General features: G+C 37.2%; 1 protein-coding gene across 12 annotated transcripts in view; it reads left to right on the top strand.

Annotated features, from left to right (window-relative positions):
• Positions 1-22,504, top strand: part of Srrm1 (serine and arginine repetitive matrix 1) — a 28,981-nt gene extending 6,477 nt beyond the window's left edge. For 7 of the 12 annotated variants that reach the window (XM_076861018.2, XM_076861023.2, XM_076861030.2 and 4 more), the window contains 13 exons: positions 1,188-1,391; positions 2,592-2,786; positions 3,191-3,310; positions 5,188-5,462; positions 10,351-10,431; positions 11,115-11,201; positions 13,536-13,680; positions 14,068-14,109; positions 16,570-16,680; positions 18,110-18,574; positions 19,128-19,323; positions 20,460-20,669; positions 21,474-22,504. In XM_076861018.2, the coding sequence (XP_076717133.2) occupies positions 1,188-1,391; positions 2,592-2,786; positions 3,191-3,310; positions 5,188-5,462; positions 10,351-10,431; positions 11,115-11,201; positions 13,536-13,680; positions 14,068-14,109; positions 16,570-16,680; positions 18,110-18,574; positions 19,128-19,323; positions 20,460-20,669; positions 21,474-21,578 (2,236 nt within the window). In that variant the 3' untranslated portion in view covers positions 21,579-22,504. The remainder of the gene's footprint in view (positions 1-1,187; positions 1,392-2,591; positions 2,787-3,190; positions 3,311-5,187; positions 5,463-10,350; positions 10,432-11,114; positions 11,202-13,535; positions 13,681-14,067; positions 14,110-16,569; positions 16,681-18,109; positions 18,575-19,127; positions 19,324-20,459; positions 20,670-21,473) is intronic. The other 5 variants (XM_076861022.2, XM_076861019.2, XM_076861020.2 and 2 more) reach the window with 5 other exon arrangements.
• Positions 22,505-23,140: the final 636 nt, after the last annotated feature.

Raw genomic sequence — 23,140 nt, 5'->3', positions numbered from 1 at the left:
GTTTTCATGATTGAACTATAGTTTGCCTCTAGATTAAAGAAATCTTTTGTGCTTTGAGACAGATCATTTGACTAAAATGATCATCTCTAAAATCTTGATAAGTTATCGTGTTCTTAATTCCTGAATAAAAGTCTAGGTTTCCTCCATATTGTTTTAGTTTATGTATAGCATTTAATTAGTTTGTTTTTTAATTGTATTCTGACTCATTCTTTTTTTTTCTTTTTAATTCCTTTTCATTAGAACTCTGTACTCATTAGCTATTCATATAGTACTTACCTAATTCCTTGTTCTGCTTTTCTTAGATGGTTGTAATGAACCCAAACTTCAGATCATTTATTTGTTTTCTTCTTCCTTCCAATGAGACTATTGTTAGGTTCACATTTTTAAATCCACGACTCAGCTTCTACTATGTTTGTGGTAAAAGGTGAGAACTCAATTAGGCTTTTCATTTGTAGGGTTTTTTTCTTACTTTTTATAAGTCTCTGCTGGAATTAGTAAAGGGAGGTGGCAATTTCTTTGTCCCTTTCATTTATGTTCAATAATAAAACTGCTTATGGAAACAGTATCTGGTATTAAGCACAAATCATCATAGTGTTAAGACTTGACTGTTGAACTAAGTCTCTCTGAATAAGAAGAAAGCACCTTCAAGTTAGGCAAATTATTATTTAAAAGGAAGAGGGCCTTTTCCTCTTTCCCAAAAGCTAACTTATTCAAAAGCTATCTTATTCTCTTCTGACAAACACAATGCATTAATCTCACTAGTAATGTTTTTGGACTCTGCTTGTGTGACCTGTCTTTATCTAAATGCCATATTTTGTTAAGATTGGTTTATTATTTGTTAGGGAATATCACTATTTACATTAAAGCATCTTCTTTTCCTCTGAAAAGTTGTTTTTTGAATGCTCTCTGGGGATGAGTAAGAACCTAAGCATAGAGTCCCAAGTCAGGTTTTTGTTCGCTTGTAGCTGGTACATGTTAGAATGTTGGTGCCCTTCATATGCTTGCCTTTTTGGTTTGATCTTGGCCCTTTCCCTGTCAAGTAGATCAGATAGAATACCTTATTTCTCGTGGAACTTCTCAGAGACAAACAACAGGGATGTAACTTAAAAGATTAAACTTCTCTCCTCCTTTTGACCCTCTACCAATCTGTGTTATTCAAAAACCTGAAAAAATTGCTTTTATCCTAGACGCAAATCCAGATCTCCTTCCCCTAGAAGACGGTCTTCCCCTGTCAGGAGGGAGAGAAAGCGCAGTCATTCTCGATCTCCCCGTCACAGAACCAAGAGCCGGAGTCCTTCCCCTGCTCCAGAAAAGAAGGAAAAAACTCCAGAGCTCCCAGAACCTTCAGTGAAAGTAAAAGAACCTTCAGTACAAGAGGCCACATCTACAAGGCAAGTTCATTTATTTATAAACACAATTTTAGACTGTTGATAGCGTCTGCCGATATGATATCTCTGAGTTTAAAACAAATTTCTAGATCAGTATGGTGGCACATGCTTGTAATCTCAGCTACACAGGAGGCAAACACAGGAAGATCACAAATTTGAGGCCAGCCTGGACAATTCAGCTAGCGAGACCATGCTCAAAATAGAAACAAAGGCTGAGGATGTAGTGCAGTAGTAGAGCATTTTCCTGGTGTGCTTAAGCGTAGGTTCAATCCCCAGTACTGAAGAAATGTTTGCCTTTTAGATGTTGAAAATGATAAAATTGACTTCTTCAGACAAAACTGCATACATTATAAGGAAAACGCTGCAGAGGTGAATACTGTGTGTTGGTTGTATTGTTTCATTGTACATAGTTTTATAATGTTTTATATACTGTAATTTGACTTTTTTTTTTTTTTTGAGAGGGGAGGGAGAGAGAAAGAGAGAATTTTAATATTTATTTTTTAGTTTTCAGCGGACACAACATCTTTGTTTGTATGTGGTGCTGAGGATTGAACCCGGGTCGCATGCATGCCAGGCGAGCGCGCTACCACTTGAGCCACATCCCCAGCCCCTAATTTGACCTTTTAAAAAATTTTTTTTTTTTTAAGTTGTAGATGAACACAGTACCTTTATTTTATTTTTATGTGGTGCTAATGATCGAACCCAGTGCCTTCCACATTCAAGGCAAGCATTCTACCACTGAGCTATAAACCTAGCCCTTAACTTCTTAATATATTGTGAATACTTGTTAGGGCTTTTTTGGTTTATTTTTGTTGTTGCTGTTGTTGTTTTGGTTTTTAATTGTGGTTAGAATTGTTAGTCACTGCCTATGATCCCAGCAACTTGGGAGGTTGAGGCAGAAGTATCAGGATCACAAGTCCATCCTCAATAATTTTGGCAAGATCCTGTCTCAGAATAAATGAAAATAGCTGGGGGTGGAGCTCAGTGGTAGAACAACCCTGGGTTCAGTCCCCAGTACCAAAAAAAAAAAAAAAGAAGAAGAAATTGTCACTTAGTGAGTTCTACTGATAAGTACATACCTTTTTGGAACCAGAGAGAAGTCTTTGTTAATTTTAAAAGCCTTGTTAAAAATATATTATTATGTCATACTGACTTAACAGCTCGTAGTAGAAGAGGAAAAAAAATAAGCTTTTATTTCCACAGTGACATCTTGAAAGTTCCCAAGCCTGAACCTATACCAGAGCCTAAAGAACCTTCTCCTGAAAAAAATTCCAAAAAAGAAAAGGAAAAGGAAAAGACTCGACCAAGATCTCGGTCACGTTCCAAATCAAGATCACGGACGCGTTCTCGGTCTCCTTCTCATACTCGCCCAAGACGGCGCCATAGATCCCGATCAAGGTGAGTTGAGGTCTTAAGATCAGGACAAATTTTTTAAAAATTATTGATGGACTCAATACCTTTATTTTATTTTTATGTGGTGCTGAAAAATCAAACCCAGTGCTTTACACATGCTAGGCAAGCGGTTTACCACTGAACTACAACCTCAGTCCTCAGGATAGATTATTAAGTTGTATGTGCTATTTTCCTAAAGAATCATGTAAATAATATTAAAGTAGTAGAAAATATTTGTACAGACGTTTTTATTTGGATTTACACATGAACAATTTTCTGCATACCATAAAAATCTATGAATAAAAGATTGTAGCACTTGAAATTCATATTTTAAATCTGGCTTTTGGAAAAACCAGTCATGGAATTCTTTGCTCCAGATTTATTCAGTCTAATTCTGTCTGTTTCGACAGATCATATTCGCCTAGAAGGCGGCCAAGCCCAAGAAGGCGGCCATCTCCTCGAAGAAGAACTCCACCGAGACGAATGCCTCCTCCACCAAGGCATCGAAGGAGTAGATCTCCTGTTAGACGGTCAGTGTTGTTTTAATTTGAAAGTGTGAAATGTTTTGACACTTTAGTATGATTTTTAAGAATAATTTCAGGATAATCTTCATTAGTGAAAGAAAGATCTCATAAATGATATTATAGATGTGTTGTAAAGAGCAGTAGTGCATTTGAAGTGTAATGCTGTTTGAGCTGTGAAAAATGTCTATTTCAGTACTGAAAAATAAAAAAAGCAAAAACAAGTAATCTACCCTCTTGCGGATACTTAAATTTTTATCCTTTAGGATTTTACTAAGAAATTCTATCCAAGAAAGAGAATTAGTCACCTTCCATTTGACTTATGAAAAGTAGTTGAGTACAGGGCCACTAAGCTACCTTTTACCAGTTTTAAAATAATCCATTCACTATTATGCTTTAATTTTTTAAAGTGATTTTATTTCTCATACAGATGATGGGATAAATTGTATACAGTTCAAACAAAAATTGACTGTTCCCATAATCCTATTTCATTGATATTGGGGATTTGCTATTTGGTTAGTCATAAAATCTAACCCTGCCAATACCAGTTTCTTTGCCCTGAATAATTCTGAAATAAGCATAAGGTAAAATTTTAGATTTAGAATGTATTACTAAAATGAGATTGTGAGTAGATATGTCCAAAGTACAGGCCTAGAACACTTTTAGCAGAGTTTTGCTGCCTTAATAAAACATCTTGCCTGTTTTTGAAAGGAACCATGATGATGACCAAACTTCAGGTTGTACATTGGACAGGTTAGGGTATTTTGTTTTTGTTTAGTTGGTGCTAGGAATTGAAACCACTACTTTGAGCGTGCTAAGTACATGCTCTATTACTGATTGTGCTTACTAAGCCATTTACAGTCAACCTTGCATGTCTGAGTAAGGTTTCTTTCAGGGAACCAAATCAACTTGTAAATAAAGAATAACACCAAATAAAACTCCATGAAGTTTATTTCTTCATTCAGGATTTTTGTAGATACACACAGAAATATATATATGAGATAAGTTCTTGAGGTGTATTGAACAATTATTCTATTAAAAATAACAGAATTGATGTTACTACTTAAAGGTGAGACCAGTGGTGTAAATAAATGGTCAGCTATTTCAGGCATTGCACTTTTCTAAAATTGATCATTTCTCTTTAGCAGATAAGGAATGCTGGTGCTTTCTAGTAGAACAGTAGTGGAAACAGCTATTTCTTATAATTGGAGTTTTGCAAATAGCATGTTTTGATTGTGCTTACTAAGCCATTTACAGTCAATATTTTGCAGATTGTGTAAAATTCCCTTTCAGCCAGTTTTTATCTCACACTTAAGGTAGGGTTTCTTTTTTTCAGGTTCTCAGGAATTCTTCTGCCAAAGGTGAATTCTGCAGGTACACATAATTGCACAGAACTTACCACAGATTTTGCCGCAGAATTCGAGAGGCCCTGCTTCTAAGTTTATGTAGCTAAATGAATTCCTAATCTTGCACCTTTTTTTTTTTAAATGCAACTTAAAGGTTGCCTGACTTTGTGTTATTAAATGAAAAACACTTTGCCATCCAATTTTATATGCAAACTCCAAAACACCAGTATCTTTCTAAAGGAAGAAAGAGGCTGGTTAGTTATTGTGTTATAGCATTGAACTTGACAAGTTTTATAATTGGAGGGACAACTTCATCAGAAGCATTTATCATTATGTTATTTTTGTTTAATCTCAGAACTAGCTGTTTCCTATTGTAGGTTATGATTTTGTTTCTCGTTATTTTTGATTGATTTATGTACTTAGCTACATAAACTCAAAAGTTGGATAAAAGTAGCTGTATTTTTATGTAAACCATACATGCCTATAAAGGTCATTTTTTATAAATGTGTAGTTTCTGAATATAAATACTTTATTCCACAGAAGAAGGCGTTCATCAGCATCCTTGTCTGGGAGTAGCTCATCATCCTCTTCATCTCGTTCCCGGTCACCGCCAAAGAAGCCTCCCAAGAGGACATCTAGCCCCCCTCGAAAAACTCGTAGGTTATCTCCTTCAGCAAGTCCTCCTCGGAGAAGACACAGGCCATCACCTCCAGCAACTCCTCCACCAAAAACTCGTCATTCCCCAACACCCCAGCAGTCAAATCGTACAAGAAAAAGCCGTGTTTCTGTGTCTCCAGGGAGAACTTCAGGTAAAGGTAAAAATCAAACACAAAAACATTATGTTCTCTCTTCGGCTACTCAGAGCATACTGTCCTCTGTTCACTCTCGAAGTGTGAAGAAGTTTTTTGTTCTTACCTTTTCATGCTTTAAGTTCTTGGGTTGAAATAGAGACTTCATGTAAAAGTGGTTTATTTTCTAGAATGCCCTCTGGCATTGAACAGTTTGAGAAATACATCACTAGCTGTGGACTTTTGGAAGTGGGACAGCTAATTGAAGTATTGTCACTGATCAGGGTTCATTTTATTACTCGATGAGACTAGTTAAATTTTTCCCTAGAGATTGTTCATTTGATATCTTATTTGAGGACTTTGTATTCTTCCTTAATTCTTTATTGGCCACATTGTGCTCCCAAAGGAAGGACATGGTGTCCTTTTAAAACCTGATTTGTTTTTTTAAATTTAGGTTTGAGGCAGGGTTCTTCTGAGTATCCTTGCTTTGTTCTGCAGATTGATTTCTATGAGGAATTTATGATCTGTGATCCTGCCAGGCAAGTAGAATGCTGTGTTAGTCTGAGTGAAGGTTGTGGTCTTTTTTTTTTTGCACTAAATACAAAAATATAAGATCCATCTGAATTGTGCTTAGGGCTGGAATGATATAGTCAGCTTGAAAGATGAGTAGTAGGGGAGAGGGGAATATTGTAAAAGCTACTACAGTGATTGGATATTTTTTCTTTTTATTCTTTTTAGTTATACATGAGAGTAGAACGTATTTTGACGTATTATACATACATGGAGTATAACTTCCCATTCTTGTTGAACATGATGTGGAGTTGTGTGTTTACATATGAGCATAGAATATCTGTTTCATCCCACATATCAGAGAATATTCAGCTTTTGGGTTTGGGGGATTGGCTTATTTCATTCAGTGTGATAGCCTCCAGTTCCATCCATTTACTGACAAATGCCATAATTTCATTCTTCTTTACGGCTGAGTAATATTCCATTGTGTATATACCACATTTTCAGGTATTGAAGGGCACATAGTTTGGTTCCATAGCTTAGCTGTTGTGAATTGAAAATCAATGAGATATTAAGGAATAATTTTCTAGGTTACCACATACTAAGATTCTGATCACTCTGAAAATCTTCAGTATATGTTAGTGAACTTCGTGTGTCCAGGGTTTCCAGTAGGCTACTATGCTGGCGTATCTTGACATCACATCACCTCTCTACACTGTGTAGTATGGTGATATCTAGAGAGGCCAATTTTGCTTTGCTTTTTCTTGACTTCTGTGACAACACGGGCATAGACTTAGCTATCCGTGGAAGGAACACCAGCAAATAATGGCAACCCACAAAAAGTAATGTGTAGATTATTTTCAAATTTTAAATCAAATTACTTTGGTTACACATCATTAAATACCATATAGTTGTTAAGTATGGGAGGGGGCATAAACATACAACCTATTACTTTTTGTTCAAAATTGGGGAAATGTCAGTTCGTTGGTAAACTCTGATTATCATGTCCAAATCGGATGCTATTGCCCTGGTCTATTTGTCTTTTCCTGCGAAGTTTTCTTTCCTTTGTTTGGAGCCAGAATGCTCTCTAGGGAAAGAATATAAATGGTCCCCGCTGTTGCTTTGCAAAAGCACAACAAGTTAACAGTTTTTCCATTTACATTCATATAGTCAAAGAGTTACTGAAAGGACTAAATAGAAGGACTAAATCCTGGTTAAAATAGAATGACTAAGAATTATCAGTTACCTTTTTAAAGGAGTGCACAGGTGCTGTCCTCCTATGTTTTGGCATATGCTTTTTGCAAACAAGACACAATGAATACATGCATGGGAGAAAAGTCTTAGTGGAGGACAAGGAACTGGTTGTATTACTTTAGGTTCTGGAATAGTGCTTCCCAGTCCAAATAGAATGCAGGCAAACCAGACACTGTGGACAGTGTTGTCAGAGGTTTCCTTATTATGTCTACTGAAGATGAGTATTGTGTTGAGCTGCTTGGAAATAACCTTTTATTTTGAATTAACATGGTTTCCATCCTCTGATGAAATTTGAGAGTTAGAAAAGACCTTAGCAGTGGTCATCTAAATAGGTTCTCACGTTAAGTAACATGGTCAAGGTCAACCAACCAGGAATAGATTTAAGTTCTCATTCCCAGTTAAGTAATAAATACTTTGCCCAGCTTTCCTACACCCAAATGCTTCTTTGATTACTGAAGGAGGGAGATGGAGGGCAAGATGAATTTATTCAGTTTCTGTATCATTCCTTCATTTCAGTCTCTGTGTGGATAATTAGAGCAGGTACACCGTTGAAATATAATGAAGTTCACGGTTGTATTTCATGTAGCAGCCATTAATCAGGGCCCTGGGTCTCTGCTGTTGATAGTGGGGGCCTGTGGAGTAGGAGGGAGGGAGGACAATTTTTTTGAGAAAATTGGGGGTAAATTATTTAGAGTAAAATATACAATCTCATCTGAAAGGGGTCTTAGAGAAACATTTTATAATCAGTGGCATGTCACAGGTAAATTGACATTGTCTTAACACATAAAATAATGCTTTATTCAATGAGGTAATCTTGAACAGGGTCTGTGTATAGCTGTGGAGATGGTAATTTGAGTTTATTTAAATCACCTTAGCCATATAAGTTATACTCTGTATACACTTAATGGTTATTTTACTATTTCTAGCTACAGAGTGACTTTACAAGTGATCTTTTGGGTAAGTCTAAGAGATTAACAATTAATAGAACTGGTAAAATAAATTTAAAATTCTGGTTTTAGAGTTGCCTCTTAGATTTCTATCTTCATACTAGAATGATTTTGCCCCTTGGATACTTACGGTAAAACATCAGTAAGATAGCCAAGTGGGTGGTATAAAAATCTAGAAAAGTAAACCTGGAACGTTATCATTTATAATATTAATGATGTGTGGCTCAGTCCTACCAAAGTAGGTGTACATAATGGATTCTTGTCTGGTGGTATAAATATTAATGATTTAAGATGGTTTTAGTTAGCCAGGTCATTAATGAGAGGATGAATTGGATTCCAAATGAGTTATTTCCATTGTGGGGGTGGGGGGAATGTTTAGTTTTATTATTTAGTAAGCAGGCATTTCTCAACTATCTTGCAAACATAACCAATATTTTTAATGTTTCTTGGAGGAAAATGCATTCTTCCATCCAACCAACCAGTCTCAAAAACAAGTTTTGAAACCACGTTTTCGGGCTGGGATGTGGCTCAAGTGGTAGCGCGCTTGCCTGGCATGTGTGCGGCCCGGGTTCGATCCTCAGCACTACATACAAACAAAGATGTTATGTCCTCTGAGAACTAAAAAAATAAATAAATATTAAAAATTCTCTCTCTCTCTCTAAAAAAAAAAGAAAAGAAACGAAACCAAGTTTTCCATGGTGGTTACTTGGTCATGTGGCTTTATGGATAACTAGATTCCTTTCATAATTGATTCAGGAATTGAGGATTAGCTGATATTTAAAAGTAGAGTCTGTGGACTGGAACACAGCCTCAAAATAGTTAAAATATTTCCTTGAATTTGTTAAAGTACAAGTTTTGATATACTTTTTCCATCCTTATTTCCTCCCATAATATATGATGACTAGAATTAGAAGCTAATCATTCTTTTCCCAGTTCTGTAGTCAGTCCAAATGCCTTGTATAATCATTAATAAAATTCTGGTCATTGAGAGAGGTAATTTCTTGTTTAACTACTTTAAAAAGATCAGATTACTGTTAGATCCTAGTTCTCTAAGTACTGCCCTTTGGAGTAAGCCATTGCAGAATTCTGAATTGTGTCTGAGATGTCACTGCATTCTGGGTCAGACATCCCATGGTGATTGCATTCATCACGCAAAACAGGTTAAGAATCTTGAGGGGATCATGTTGTCTATAGGTTTATTTCTTGAGAGGGGTTTTATCAAATCAAGTTAATCTGGTAATTTAATGATTATGTCTATATATACTACTGATTCTAGTTGTAGCATGGATGGATATTTTTAAGCAGAGATACAAGTTGGGAATCAAAACTGATGTCCTGAAAAGAGAATCTTGGGTTCATATTCTAGCTCGAGTACATTGTCTCTGTCACTGGTGAAGTTTCCTTGAGCCTCAGGTTTCCCTTATAAAATGGAGCAGAGGAGTAGAGAGGATATGATCCTAGCAACAGTGCTTAACAGTACGCGCATAATGCAGCAAGTTTAGAAAAGGTTGTTGTCATAATTTTCCACAATGTTCATAATAATGTCTAATTGATGGATCTCCTACTGTTTCAGATATAGAACTGGTTTTGTGTTTTCTCCTTTGATTTCTTAATTCTTTGGGAAGAATCTTTCAGTCTTGGTGTTTGGTAATTTTTGTTATTGTGAAGATTTCATGCTACATAAAAAGCCTTCAGCCTCTTGGGTGTGGCCATTTATTTCTCATTTCTAGATCCAAGTGTCTTCCAGAAGAAATTTAACCAGTCTCATTTCTTAATCATTTATCATCTTTATTGCTTTTATATTAATGAAGTCTCCAAAGTTGAATGTGAGTGTTAGTTGTGAGGCTCAAGTAACACATAGAAGTTTACTTTCCTGAGTTGAAAATTATACATAGCATAAAGCTAGTTCTACTTATAACAGCTCCCAGTTGTGTGGGGGTTTTTTGGTTTTTTTTATTTGTTTGTTTTATTTTTGTTATGGGTTTCTCTTAAGAATCACAGTTTGGAAGAAATTATTGAGGAAATTTGAGGCTTTTCATTAAACATTTAAAAATTCCTACTACTACCTCAGATAATGACAACAAAGTCTTACAGAAATTTTTTTTTTAAGTTCTTAGTAAATTCTTTTTTTTTTTTTTAATTCATACCTATATATCTTATGTCATCTTTTGTTGAAAGCTTTTTTCCCCACTTATTTTTTATAGTGACAAAACATAAAGGTACTGAGAAAAGAGAGTCACCTTCACCAGCACCAAAGCCTAGAAAAGTAGAGTTATCTGAATCAGGTAAGTTTTGTTGGTGGTTTTTTTCCCCCCTCTGGTTGTATATAAAGTATATTCACACCAATTCATGTCTTCATACGTGTACCTTGGATAATAATGTCCATCACATTCCACTATCATTTCTAACCCCATGCCTCCTCCCACCCCTCTGCCCTATCTAGAGTTCGTCTATACCTCCCATGCTCCCCCTCCCTACCTCACTATGAATGAGCCTCCTTATATCAGAGAAAATATTCGGCATTTGGTTTTTTGGGATTGGCTAACTTCATTTAGCATTATCTTCTCTAACTCCATCCATTTACCTGCAAATGCCATGAGTTTATTCTCTTTTATTGCTAAGTAGTATTCCACTGTGTATATATACCACATTTTTTTATTAGTGGTTTTTTAAAAGATAATTTGCCCCCTTTTTTTTTTTCAAATTTGATTCTTCCCTCTGGTTGAAGGGAATGATTAATGATATAGCATATGGCTAACAGTTAACGAAAATAGCATTTATAAAATGGTTAGCACCCAGCCTGACCTGTAATAAATGCTTAACTAAATTTATCTTTATTTCATATGGTACTTACATTGCTTGACACCTAGTCAGTTAAAAGTTGGAGAATCTATTTTCCTATTTAGATATGTCAGATTATCTGTATGCATAACTAAAGAAGCACTTTCTAAATGCATCCATCTTTCAGAAGAAGATAAAGGTGGCAAAATGGCTGCAGCAGATTCTGTGCAGCAGAGACGCCAATACAGACGACAGAACCAGCAGTCTTCTTCTGGTATGGCCATTGACTTAAATTATCTGCGCCCCTCCCCACTTTTAAGTAAAAAAAGACTATAAACAATCATGGCTGGATGTAGTGGCACACACCTATAATCACAGTATCTCAGGAGGCTGAAGCAGGAGGATCTCAAGTTCAAAAGCCAGCCTCAGCAAAAGCAAGGTGCTAAGCAACTCAGTAAGACCCTGTCTCTAAATAAAATACAAAATAGGGCTGGGGATGTGGCTTAGTGGTCAAGTGCCCGAGTTCAATCCCTGATCATCCCCCCTTAACACCCCACACTCCCCCAAAAAAGAAATAATCATTAGTGTGTATTGATTATACACAAGAATTTGAACCACTTCAAAATGTTTGGGAGCAGGGTTGTCTGTCTCATTCTCCCTCAGGTGTACATTCTTTTTAAGTTGTTATGTAAGTAACTTAATTTAAGTAACTCCCAGTAACTTAGGAGGCTGAGGCACGATGATCACAAGTTCAAAGCCATCCTCAGCAATTTATGAAGAACCTGTCTCAAAATAATAAGGGCTGGGAATGTAGCTCAATGGTAAAGTTCCTCTGGGTTCCATCTCCAGTACCAAAACAAAAAAAGTAATAGATTTGGCTGAGAGTATAGCTAAGTAGAGCACATGATTTCTGTGTGCAAGGGCCGAGGTTCAATCCCTAGCACTAAATCAAAAAGTTAAAAGCAATAGATCCTTTTTATAGAGTACAGTAGCATATTAGATACCAGGCACTACAGTGTATACCTGTAATCCCAGCTACTCAGGAGGCTGAGGCTGAAAGATTGAGAGTTCAAGCCTAGCTTGGGCAACATAGCAGAACCTTCTCTGAAAACGTAAAAAATAATAAGATAGAAAACAGGTATAAAACTGAAGTAGTATAGTTTTTTTCCTGATTCCCTGAAACTTCACACCAAAACTTGTATTCAGAATGTTTTTATGCATATGTAGGCATCTTTGGCTCAAAAGGTGGCCTGGTGTATATGTAAGTCATTTTTCCATGCTAGTCTCTATAAGTCAGCTTCATTCTTTTGCTAGCTGTAGTATTTTCTTTGTTTTTGCTTTTTGTTTGTGTGTGTATGTGATACTGGCAATTAAACCCAGGGTGTTATAATTGTTGAGAAAACACTCTATTACTGAGCCACATCTCCAGTCCTTTTAAGACAAGGGTCTCCCGAAATTGTCAAGACACACCTCTAGTTACAATCCTCCTGTCTTGGCCTCCTGAGAAGTTGGGATTACAGACATATATCACCATACCCAGTGAGCTTCAGTGTTTTTTTATAATATAAGTATGTACCATAAGCTATTGAGCAGTCTTCTTATTTATTGAACATTAAGGTTTTTTCTCATAGTTTTCTTTTTTGTGTGTGTTATACTTAAGGAGATATATCTATAATAAGAATTGCTGGATTAAAAAATATGTATGGATGGGCTGGGGCTGGGGTTCAGCAATACCACACTTGCCTGGCATGTGTGAGGCACTGGGTTTGATTCTTCGCGCTACATGTAAATAAATTTTTAAAAAGGGCTATTAACAACTAAAATATATGTATATATTATATATATGGAACCGGGCATGGTAGCACACACCTGTAATCCCAGTGGTTCAGGAGGCTGAGGCAAAAACCACACTCAGCAACTGTGAGGCACTAAGCAACTCAGTGAGACCCTAAATAAAATACCAAAAAAGAGGCTGGGCATGTGGCTTAGTGGTTGAGTGCCCCTGAGTTAAATCTCTGATATAAAAAATATATATGGGAAAAGGTTTTTTTTTTAATCCCATATTCTTTATTATTTTTAGCTTATTTAATGTTTGTGACTGAGTCTATGCACTATCTTTGCTTTTCGTTCATAGAACGGAAACCACACTATCCCACAGTTGGCATTAAGTGCTTCAAGTAACAAGAACCAATTTAGAAATCACAACTTTTTAAATTTTTTTAAATTTATTTATATGTGGTGCTGAGGACACAGCCCAGTGCCTCACATATGCTAGGCAAGCACTCTACTACTGAGCTACATCCCCAGCCCTGTTTTGAATTTTATTCAATGTCAGGGTCTCGCTGAGTTTTTTAACGCCTCATCCTCTCAAGCCACTGGGATTACAGGCGTGGGTCAAGACATATTTGTATTGTTTTGATTGGATTGCATTATGAAAATTACTTTCTGATTTATATAATACTTATTTGGGCTTGACTTTGAAGTATATGTTATCTAACACAGAATGTATCTATGCTTGCTTACCCTATATTCAGAAAACCTAGAGAAGCTCGTTTAAGCACAGACCTAGTATAATTTTTTTGTTTTATTTTGTACTGTGTAATTGTAGACTCTGGCTCCTCCTCCTCTTCAGAAGATGAGCAACCCAAGAGATCACATGTGAAGAATGGCGAGGTAGGCAGGCGGCGGAGACATTCCCCTTCTCGCAGTGCCTCTCCTTCACCACGGAAGCGCCAAAAAGAGACCTCTCCTCGGTAACAACTTTTCTTTAATGGTCTTCCCTGATGTTCTGTAGCTGTGGTGAAAGTTCATAATTTAAAGAGTGGGCTGTAGGATTATTTTAGAATTTGGTTCATTCCTTCATTTCAAGAACTTTGAGGAGGTGGTTGGATTTTGTTTGGGTTTTAGGTTTTTGGGTCCCCGCATCTTCATTAGTAATTAATAGTATTTAATAAGAACTAGGTAAGTTTTTGAGTCGGTGTATCATATATATGCATGACTAGATGAATAAGCCAGTTAAATCATAGCATTAATTCCTGAACATTTTTAAAAATATCTCCTTCAGTAGGGGTTAACTCCATCAAAGTAAATAATTTAGTGAATGGAATTCTTGACATTTTTTTTTTCTCCACTGCTCTCAGGATGCAGATGGGAAAGCGATGGCAATCGCCAGTGACTAAAAGGTTGGTTAGAAACTGCTTTGTAAATTAAAGGCACCTACCAAAAGTTTAGTGCCTTAAATTCCTATTTAGGACCATATCCTGTTCTTAGATATGCAGAGGACTGTAGAATTGTACCCGAAGTGTTTATTTTAGAGCTTCGTTTGAACTTCAGTTTTGAATATCTTGTTACCATTTGGATCAACTTACATCAAGGCACGCACAGTTTGAGCAACATATAAGTATTTTCTAATAATTGGATAATACCTCCCTAGATTTAGTAGTGGACGGGACTTTGTGGTGACTTAAAGCAAGAAAAACTTAGAAGTTAAAAGTTAACATAAGGCTTTGGCCCTATTCATTCTTTCCATAAGTACAAATTTGGGTATCCTTGTCCAAAATGCTTGGGATCAGAGGCGTTTCTGATTTTGCAGTATTTGTGTGGACTTGCAAGTTGAGCGTTTCTAATCCAAAAGTGTGAAATCCAAGACTTTTTGAGTACCAAGCAACTCAAAGAGTTTCAGATTTTGAAGCTGTTTGGATTTTCAGATAATGGATGCTCATCCTATGTTTATTCTTGTGCTCTTTATATCTCAGACTTTGAAGATGGGTTATTTTAGGTAATCTCATTAATAAGGAGTGTTGTATTATATGGGACAAAGCAGGGTTATTTACACTGTGGAGGAAACCATTTATTGATATTAAAGCCAAAAAAGATCATTAGATATTACAGTATTTTCCCATCTACAGTGATCTGTGGATTCTGTGAAATTGCTAGCTCAATAAAGTGTTTTACAGAGTTAGGTTAATAATAGGATTGCCCTATTTTGGAACTATTTTCTATTCTGGAAAGACATGCCTCATAACAGGAAATTCAAAACTAATGTTATATTGCCTTGTTCTAGGTTTTTGGGTTTTTTTTTTTTTTTTTTTTTTTTTTTTGGTTTTTTTTTTGGGGGGGGGTAGTAGTAGTAGGTAGAATACTATATTTTTATGTGGTGCTGCTGAGGATCGAACCCAGTGCCCTACACATGCTAGGCAGGCACTCTGCCATTGAGCTACAGTCTCAGCCCCCTCTAGTATATTCTTATTTTGTTCTGGGTGGGGAAAAAGGTATTTTAGCTGGACATGGCTGCACACACCTGAAATCCCAGCTGCACAGGAGGTTGGAGGCATTTGCATTTTTTATTTCTAGGCAGGGTCTTTAGTTGCCAAGGCTGGCCTTGAACTTGGAGTCCTCCTGCCTCAGCCTCCCATGTTTCTGGGATTACAGGTATGTGACACCACCCCTGGCTAGTAATACTAGAGAACATTGAAGCCAGCTTAAAAGACTCACTTAAACTTAAAAGACTCTTATAGTAAAATAAAGGGCTAGAGATAAAAATTCAGTGGTAAAGCACCCCATATTCAGTTCCCAGTGCTGCAATTAGTCCATATACCATCAGATGTCTAGGATTTAAAGATGGGAGAATAATTATTTGGAATTGTCCTTCAATATCATTTTAGGAGAGGAGATATAGCGTGGTTTTGAATATTTCATGTGTAAAGTGTTAAAAATGAAGTTAGTCCCCACAAACTAACTAAATGGGAAACTAAATTTAATAATGAATTCAAGGATTTTTTCCTATCCAAGGAGAACCAAGACCTAGTAAACTTTAGATTCTAATTACAGATTTACAGAAAACCTCAATCCTATCCTAAGCAAATAAATTAAGAACTAATTATTTGAACTATTTTGTAAATTGGCTTGGAATATATTTTAGTGTCTCTTGTAAGGCAGCTGTTACTTGCTTTATTCTAATTTTTCATATGTGTTGGTTAAGTGTGCAACAGAGCTCAAAATTAAGGTTTATGTGATCCTCAACTGCATTTTAACCACATAAATCTAAAATTTTGGATCTTAACCCAGTATAGCTTTAGTAGTTGGACAGTTTTGGTCTTTGGGATAGTGTTGTTAGATAACAGTGTACAAGTGGATATGTATTCTTACAAATTAAGAACTAGGAGCAGTGATCCCCGAATCTGGGTCTTAAGCCAAGTCTGTATTGGAGAGTTGTAAAGCAGTAGTTCTTAACAAGGAACCAAAATCACCTGAAGATTTTTTTCAGCAAACACCTGACTATATTTAGCCCGTACCCGGTGAGTGTAAATCTCACAGTTGTATTTTTCCAAATGAGTATTTTTTGCATTCCAATTATAAAGGAGCACTCTGAAACAATCTTTTGCAAACTTTATTTCAATCTGTGTCATGTTAAGAATATTCTGTGTTGTAACCTAGAGCACCTCTTTTATGCCTGCAGCATATTTCACCAAACAATATTTTTCCTTACCACAAATGAAACATTGGTTTTTGAAGAACACTGCTCCAGAACATGTATAACCAGTGCTATCCCTTGGGCTAATGAAAACTGAAAGTTAGGTCTTCTGGGCACTTCATTATAAATGCCACTGACTCCAAACAACTTAAATTCTTTTTTGCTTTAGTGGTAGACGGAGGAGAAGTCCCTCCCCACCACCCGCCCGAAGGCGACGCTCTCCTTCTCCCGCTCCTCCTCCTCGGCGGCGCAGATCTCCCACACCACCACCTCGGCGAAGGTACTTTGTCAGATATTTGTATGAAAAGCCCAGAACTCACAATCACAGAAAATAAAACAGGGTGTAAGGGGTAGGGTAACAACTTTATGAATAAACTGAAACCATTAAATTGTATACTTTAAACGGGTGAAATTTTACAACATGTAAATCACACATCAATAAAGATATTAGTTTAAAGGTAGTATGAAATTATTACAAAAAGAAAATACTAACTTTAGAATATAGAATCTGAGCAGATGCCTCTTTAATCAAAGCATCCTCACTAATACATATTGGCAGTATGTGCTTTCCAAATATACCTGTAATATTATTTACCAGTTATTCCTAATTTATTAGGAAATGTGATACAAACCCAAATTGAAGGTCAATTCTACAAAGTAAGTAACAAACCATGGGTGGTGTCACACACCTGTGATCCCAGCAAGTTGGAAGGCTAAGGCAGAAGGATTACAAGTTCAAGGGCAGCCTTGGCAACTTACAAATAAAAAAGGCTGACGTTGGGATGTGGCTCAAGTGGTAGCATGCTTGCCTAGCATGCGTGAGGCACTGCGTTCGATTCTCGGCACCACATACAAAATAAAAAAAATAAAGATATTGTGTCTACCTAAAACTGAAAAATAAACATTAAAAAAAAAAAAAAAGGCTGAGGATATAGCTCAGTGGTAGAGTGCCCCTGGGTTCACTTTCTTGTAATACATAAACACACACAAGAGTTATGTCAGTCATGAATTACTGAGGAACCATTGTAGACTGGTTGCAACTAAGGAGATCTAGGATCCTGGAACAAAAAAGGATGTGTATTAGTAGTAAACACGGAGAATATTGATACTTAAGTTACTATAAAGTTAATGTTGATGTAGTACTATGGTTTGGGTAATTTTTATAGTTCCATAAGTTGTTAACATAGTAGCAGGTTTTCATTTGTTTTGTGACTCTTTAAAATCACTTAAAATAAAAATTAGAGGGGAAAAACATGGCTACCACTCTTTAGTGCCTGTTATGTGCCAGGTAAAGTGTTAGATGCTTTATGTAGCTTACCTGTAGTCCCCAAGGTAATCTTGCTTGGTAAGTGGTATTCTTTTTTAGGTGAGAAAGTGGAATAGGTCAGAATTACTATACCAAGTGCTGCTCTGTCACATTGCCCCCAAACTGGCTAATTGTAAATCTGATTTTGAATGAGAATTCCTCAGTGTTCAGTCTTACAAGTGTAATTCCTAAGAAGCTCATAAGGATTGTATGGAAGTGAAGCATCAAGAGGAAGGCCAGGATGGGTGTTTGTTTACAGACATGCATGTCTACTTACAAATATATTTTCTGCCCACTGCTAACTATAGGGTGCTAGAAACTTCTGGTTATTCTGGCCCCATGCATTTGATTTCCTGATCTGTTGGATGTTTTAGCTTATATTGATAATGTATGTTTCTCCTAGGACTCCTTCTCCTCCCCCTCGTCGGCGCTCACCTTCCCCAAGAAGATACTCTCCTCCAATACAGAGGAGATACTCTCCTTCTCCACCTCCAAAAAGAAGAACAGCCTCTCCTCCACCTCCTCCTAAACGAAGGGCATCTCCATCTCCACCACCAAAGCGCCGGGTCTCCCATTCTCCTCCTCCCAAACAGAGGAGCTCTCCAGTCGCCAAGAGACGTTCGCCTTCTTTATCATCAAAGCATAGGAAAGGGTCTTCCCCAAGCCGCTCTACCCGGGAGGCTCGGTCGCCACAACCAAACAAACGGCATTCTCCCTCGCCACGGCCTCGAGCTCCTCAGACATCCTCAAGTCCTCCACCTGTTCGACGAGGAGCATCAGCATCACCCCAAAGAAGGCAGTCCCCATCTCCAAGTACTAGGCCCATTAGGAGAGTCTCCAGGACTCCAGAACCTAAAAAGACAAAAAAGTAAAAATATTCTGTGCTTTTTGGTTAGGAATAATTAGTCGCATAGCTGTGTATATATGGAAATTCTCCCCCTAGCCCCCAAATCTAGAAGTTATAGAAAGGAATAAGCTGTGAATATAAACTATTAAGGCATATTTTGGGTACTGGTGCTATTCACAAATCCTTTTTAATTTCAGGATAGTTTCTTAAAGTATAAATTAAATGCCACAGGATTTTGTTTGGTTCTTAATATATTGGGGGTTTGAGCAGTGTACTTCCAAAAGCAAGCTCTGAAGTGATACATAGAACATTTCTTCTGTGTGCATATAATATGGGTGAAGGTAGTCTTAACCCTAAGGAATGTGTTACTCATTTCCTATAGGAAGGATCGTTAATGAGGGAAGATTGTGGGGCTTGAGACCTAGATTATGTAAATTTGATGTGCTAGTAGACTCAACTAGTGCTGCGAAATGTTTGTAATCTAACCTGATTATATGTTGTAGTTGATTATTTTCTCTTAGGAGTAGACGTTTGTTGTCAGTGCTAAGCACTTTGTTTTGTCTTCCTCATGTAGGGCCGCCTCACCAAGCCCACAGTCCGTAAGAAGGGTCTCATCCTCCCGATCTGTCTCTGGATCTCCTGAACCAGCAGCTAAAAAGCCCCCAGCACCTCCATCCCCTGTCCAGTCTCAGTCACCCTCAACAAACTGGTCACCAGCGGTACCGGTCCAAAAGGCTAAAAGCCCAACACCGAGCCCATCGCCAGCCAGGGTTTGTGTCTGCCTTGTTTTGAACATCTTTTGCAAACTTTAGGTCTGGTCACTGTGAAGTAGAGAAAATATCAGTATTAAAATATTGGAGTTCAAACTCTTTCTCCTTTGTGAATCGAATCTAATCTTGGACAGGTTTCTATATTAAATAAAGTCAGTGGTTAGAATTTATTGAATTGTGTAAGCCAATTGGATTGTAAGTGACTTTTGATGAGTCAGCCAATGATTTTGAGTTCACAATGGTGTGAAACTGCATTCAGTAGAGACCATACTTTGAATTTTGAATGTTGATCTTTTCCTAGGTTAGTGATCAGAACAGTCATTATTATTCAGTGAGTTACATGAGATGCTAAACAGTTGATTATAAAATAGACTTTGTATTTGGATGATTTTTGCCGAGCTATAGGCCATTGTAAGTGTTCTGAGTTTACTCAAGGTATAGGCTAAGCTTAAGCCATAATGTTCAGTGGGTTAAGTGTATTAAGTGCCTTTTCAATGTCAATGCTTTCAACTTACAATGGGATCACAAAGTTTATTAGGACATAAACCCATCATAAATTGAGAAGTATCTGCAGTTAAGAGGAAAAAATCATTCTAATGATAAGCAAGGTCAAATAGTGATGACATTTCACACGGATGTGTTAATAGTCTATAGCTGTCCATTTATTAAAAACCTCTTACATCTTAGGCAAGGGTTGTGGGTAATTTGCAGATATTTCTTATTTCTGTTTTCTTTCTGTAGTCGTATGGATCAAACCCACAGCCTCGTGGATGCTAGGCAAGTGCTCTACCACTGAGCCACATTTCTAGTCCCCTGACATTCCTATTTAATCTTCAAGTTCAGGAGCTGGAAATGAACTCAACTGTAGTTAGCCCCTGACTCGTTCTAGCCTTGGAGACCTTAAATTCTAAAGTTTGGAATCCTGGCTTAAAGTTAGTAAGGGAAAATTTGTAAGAATTAGTTACCTTCAAGGACATTCGCTGTTAGAAGTTGTGAAGTTCACCTTTGCTGTAACCGTGAGGCCCCTGAAGTCTGGAGATTGTCCATTTAGGTGTTCCCTTGAGGAAATAAAATGTTCAGTGGACACAATTTTTAATTAGATTGATTATCTTGCTGTCATTTTTCTGGATTTCTAGAATTCAGATCAAGAAGGAGGTGGAAAGAAAAAGAAGAAAAAGAAGGACAAGAAACACAAAAAGGATAAGAAACACAAGAAGCACAAAAAACACAAGAAGGAAAAGGCAATGGCCGCAGCTGCTGCTGCGCCTGTGACCCCTGCAGCCATTGCCGCCGCCACAACCACGTCAGCACAGGAGGAACCCGAGGCAGCACCGGAGCCCAAGAAGGTATCTACTGACTGTTCCGCCTTGTGGACAGATGAGAAGAAATCATTCGATTTTTTTTTATTATTATTATTATTTTTTTTTTTTAGAAGTAGCTAACTTATTTTTTCCCCTAATAATAGGCTCCCTAGCTGTTATTCATATTTTTGGTGACCTGCCAAAAATATGAACATAAATGGCTGCCAAAAAAAACTTATTATTTTTAAGATACTTTCTTTTTGGGGGCTGGGGATGTGGCTCAAGCGGTAGTGCGCTCGCCTGGCATGCGTGCGGCCCGGGTTCGATCCTCAGCACCACATACAAAGATGTTGTGTCCGCCGATTAAAAATCTATCTCTCTGGGCTGGGGATGTGGCTCAAGTGGTAGCGTGCTTGCCTGGCATGCATGCGGCCCGGGTTCAATCCTCAGCACCACATACAAACAAAGATGTTGTGTCCGCCGAAAACTAAAAAATAAATATTAAAAAAAAAATTCTCTCACTCTCTCTTTAAAAAAAAATCTCTCTCTCTCTCTCTCTCTCTTAAAAAAAAAAAAAAAAAAAAAAAACAACTTTCTTTTTTATACTGGGGATTGAACCTAGGGCCTGCATGTAGTTTATCACTGAGCCACACACACTCTGCAGTCTTTTTTTTCTGAATAACTTGAAACAAAATTTATACATCATACAGCTGGCCCATTAATTAAAGTGCATAGCTCATGGTGTTTAGCATATCCAGAGTTGTGCAGCCATCATCACAATGTAATTCTTTACTCAGCATTTCTCCCTCGTGTCTCAATACTTAATAGTGTGACTTTCTGGATTTTCAGGAGACTGAAAGTGAAGCTGAAGATAACCTCGATGACTTAGAAAAGCACCTGCGAGAAAAAGCCCTGAGGTCCATGCGGAAGGCTCAAGTGTCCCCTCAGTCTTAGGTGGAAATGTTTGTTACGATGTAAATTTTATTTGGTTTGTACTCAATTCAATTTCAAAATTGCTAAAATGTGTTTGAGCTTTAGACTATAACATTTGTTGTAATAATTGCTAGGTTGAAGTTCACCATGTTTAAAAAAAAAAGGGCATGGATTTACATTGCAAAAGGTGTCCACAGTGTATTAGTGACATTCTTTCATTGACAGCTGACATAAATTCATTTAGAGTGAAATATTTTAAGCCAAAAAAAATCCCTTTTTTAAAAAAGGGGGTTTAAGTATTGTTGGCATTCTCATGGTTCCTCTGCACTCTCCTGGCTGTTCCCACAGGTTTGTTTTTTGTTTTGTTTTTCTTTTTTCGCCTTCTCTTTTTTCTTTACTTTTTCTCATTTGACTATTACCACCATTTAAGTTATGCTGCCAACCTTGTATGGTTTGTAAGCTTTCCCAGAAATAAGACCACTGCTGAACTACCACAAAAGTATAAATGAACATTTTAATGCCACAATCTTTCCTGTTGCCTGTGGAACTTTTGCTGAAATGAATCAGGATTCGAGCTCTAGAATGAGACAGAAAAATGAACGCATGCTGTTCGCCAGGACACTGGGTTTATAGTAATGTTACAAGTTGATTCGGAACACTGGAATTTCATCCTACTCTGTTCTTTTTGATTTTTCTCTTTTCATCTCCCCCGCCCATTTTGTAAAGGCAGTTAAATAGTCCCAGGAAGGATCCTTCAGTTAACCTAAAATTTTGTTTTATAAAATGTCACAGCTCCATTCATATTTTTGTCTTGTTCTTCCAATTGGTATATACAACTTTCAGAGCTCTTGTATTTGGAAGGCTGGAAGGGCCCAGACTTTGAAAATAGTGTCTTGGTTTCACTGTTTTTGTTTCTCTATCTCTCTCTCTCTTTTTTTTTTTTTTTTTTTAAACTAAAGCTATATAAAGCTCGTGGATTAAACAGAATAAATTTCTAAATTTAAAAATGTTTGCCGCTTCCTCTTTCTTGTCTCAGTACTGCAAGAAAATTACCTTTCTTAGAAATCTCCTTACCCTTTTAATGGGGAAGCAGTTGGGCAGGAAAAATAATGGCAATGAAACAAAGGTTTATCATCTTTATTTTAATGATTACTATAAAGACTAAAATACAGGGTGTGGTTGGAACATAAAATGCTGGTGGGACAAGTTCCCCAGGCAAAGAGAAGAATTTCAGGCAGACATATGGGTGTACCCCCTGAGACATCCTGGATTGTTCCCTGAGTGAATGAGGTGTAGGAATGACTGGACCATACTCTGGCCATCCACAGACAAGACATTTTTGCATTTAAGATTTAGCCAAGAAGCTGGGCACAGTAGTATACTCCTGTAATCCCAGTGACTTGGGAGGCTGAGGCAGGAGGGTCTCAAATTCACAGCCAGCCTCAGCAACTTAGTGAGGCCCTAAGCAACCTGCTCCCCCGCAAAAAATATTTAACAGCAAAATAATTTTGAGAAAAATTTGGAATTGGTAATAGCATAAAGTAAAAGAGCAACATGGATATTGAAAGAAGTAGGGAAATGTT

This window comes from Callospermophilus lateralis, chromosome 7 (genome assembly GCF_048772815.1).
Source record: "Callospermophilus lateralis isolate mCalLat2 chromosome 7, mCalLat2.hap1, whole genome shotgun sequence".
Classification (NCBI taxonomy): Eukaryota; Metazoa; Chordata; class Mammalia; order Rodentia; family Sciuridae; genus Callospermophilus; species Callospermophilus lateralis.
Note: the sequence above shows the minus strand (reverse complement) of the source record. Positions and strands in the feature narration are given on the sequence as shown.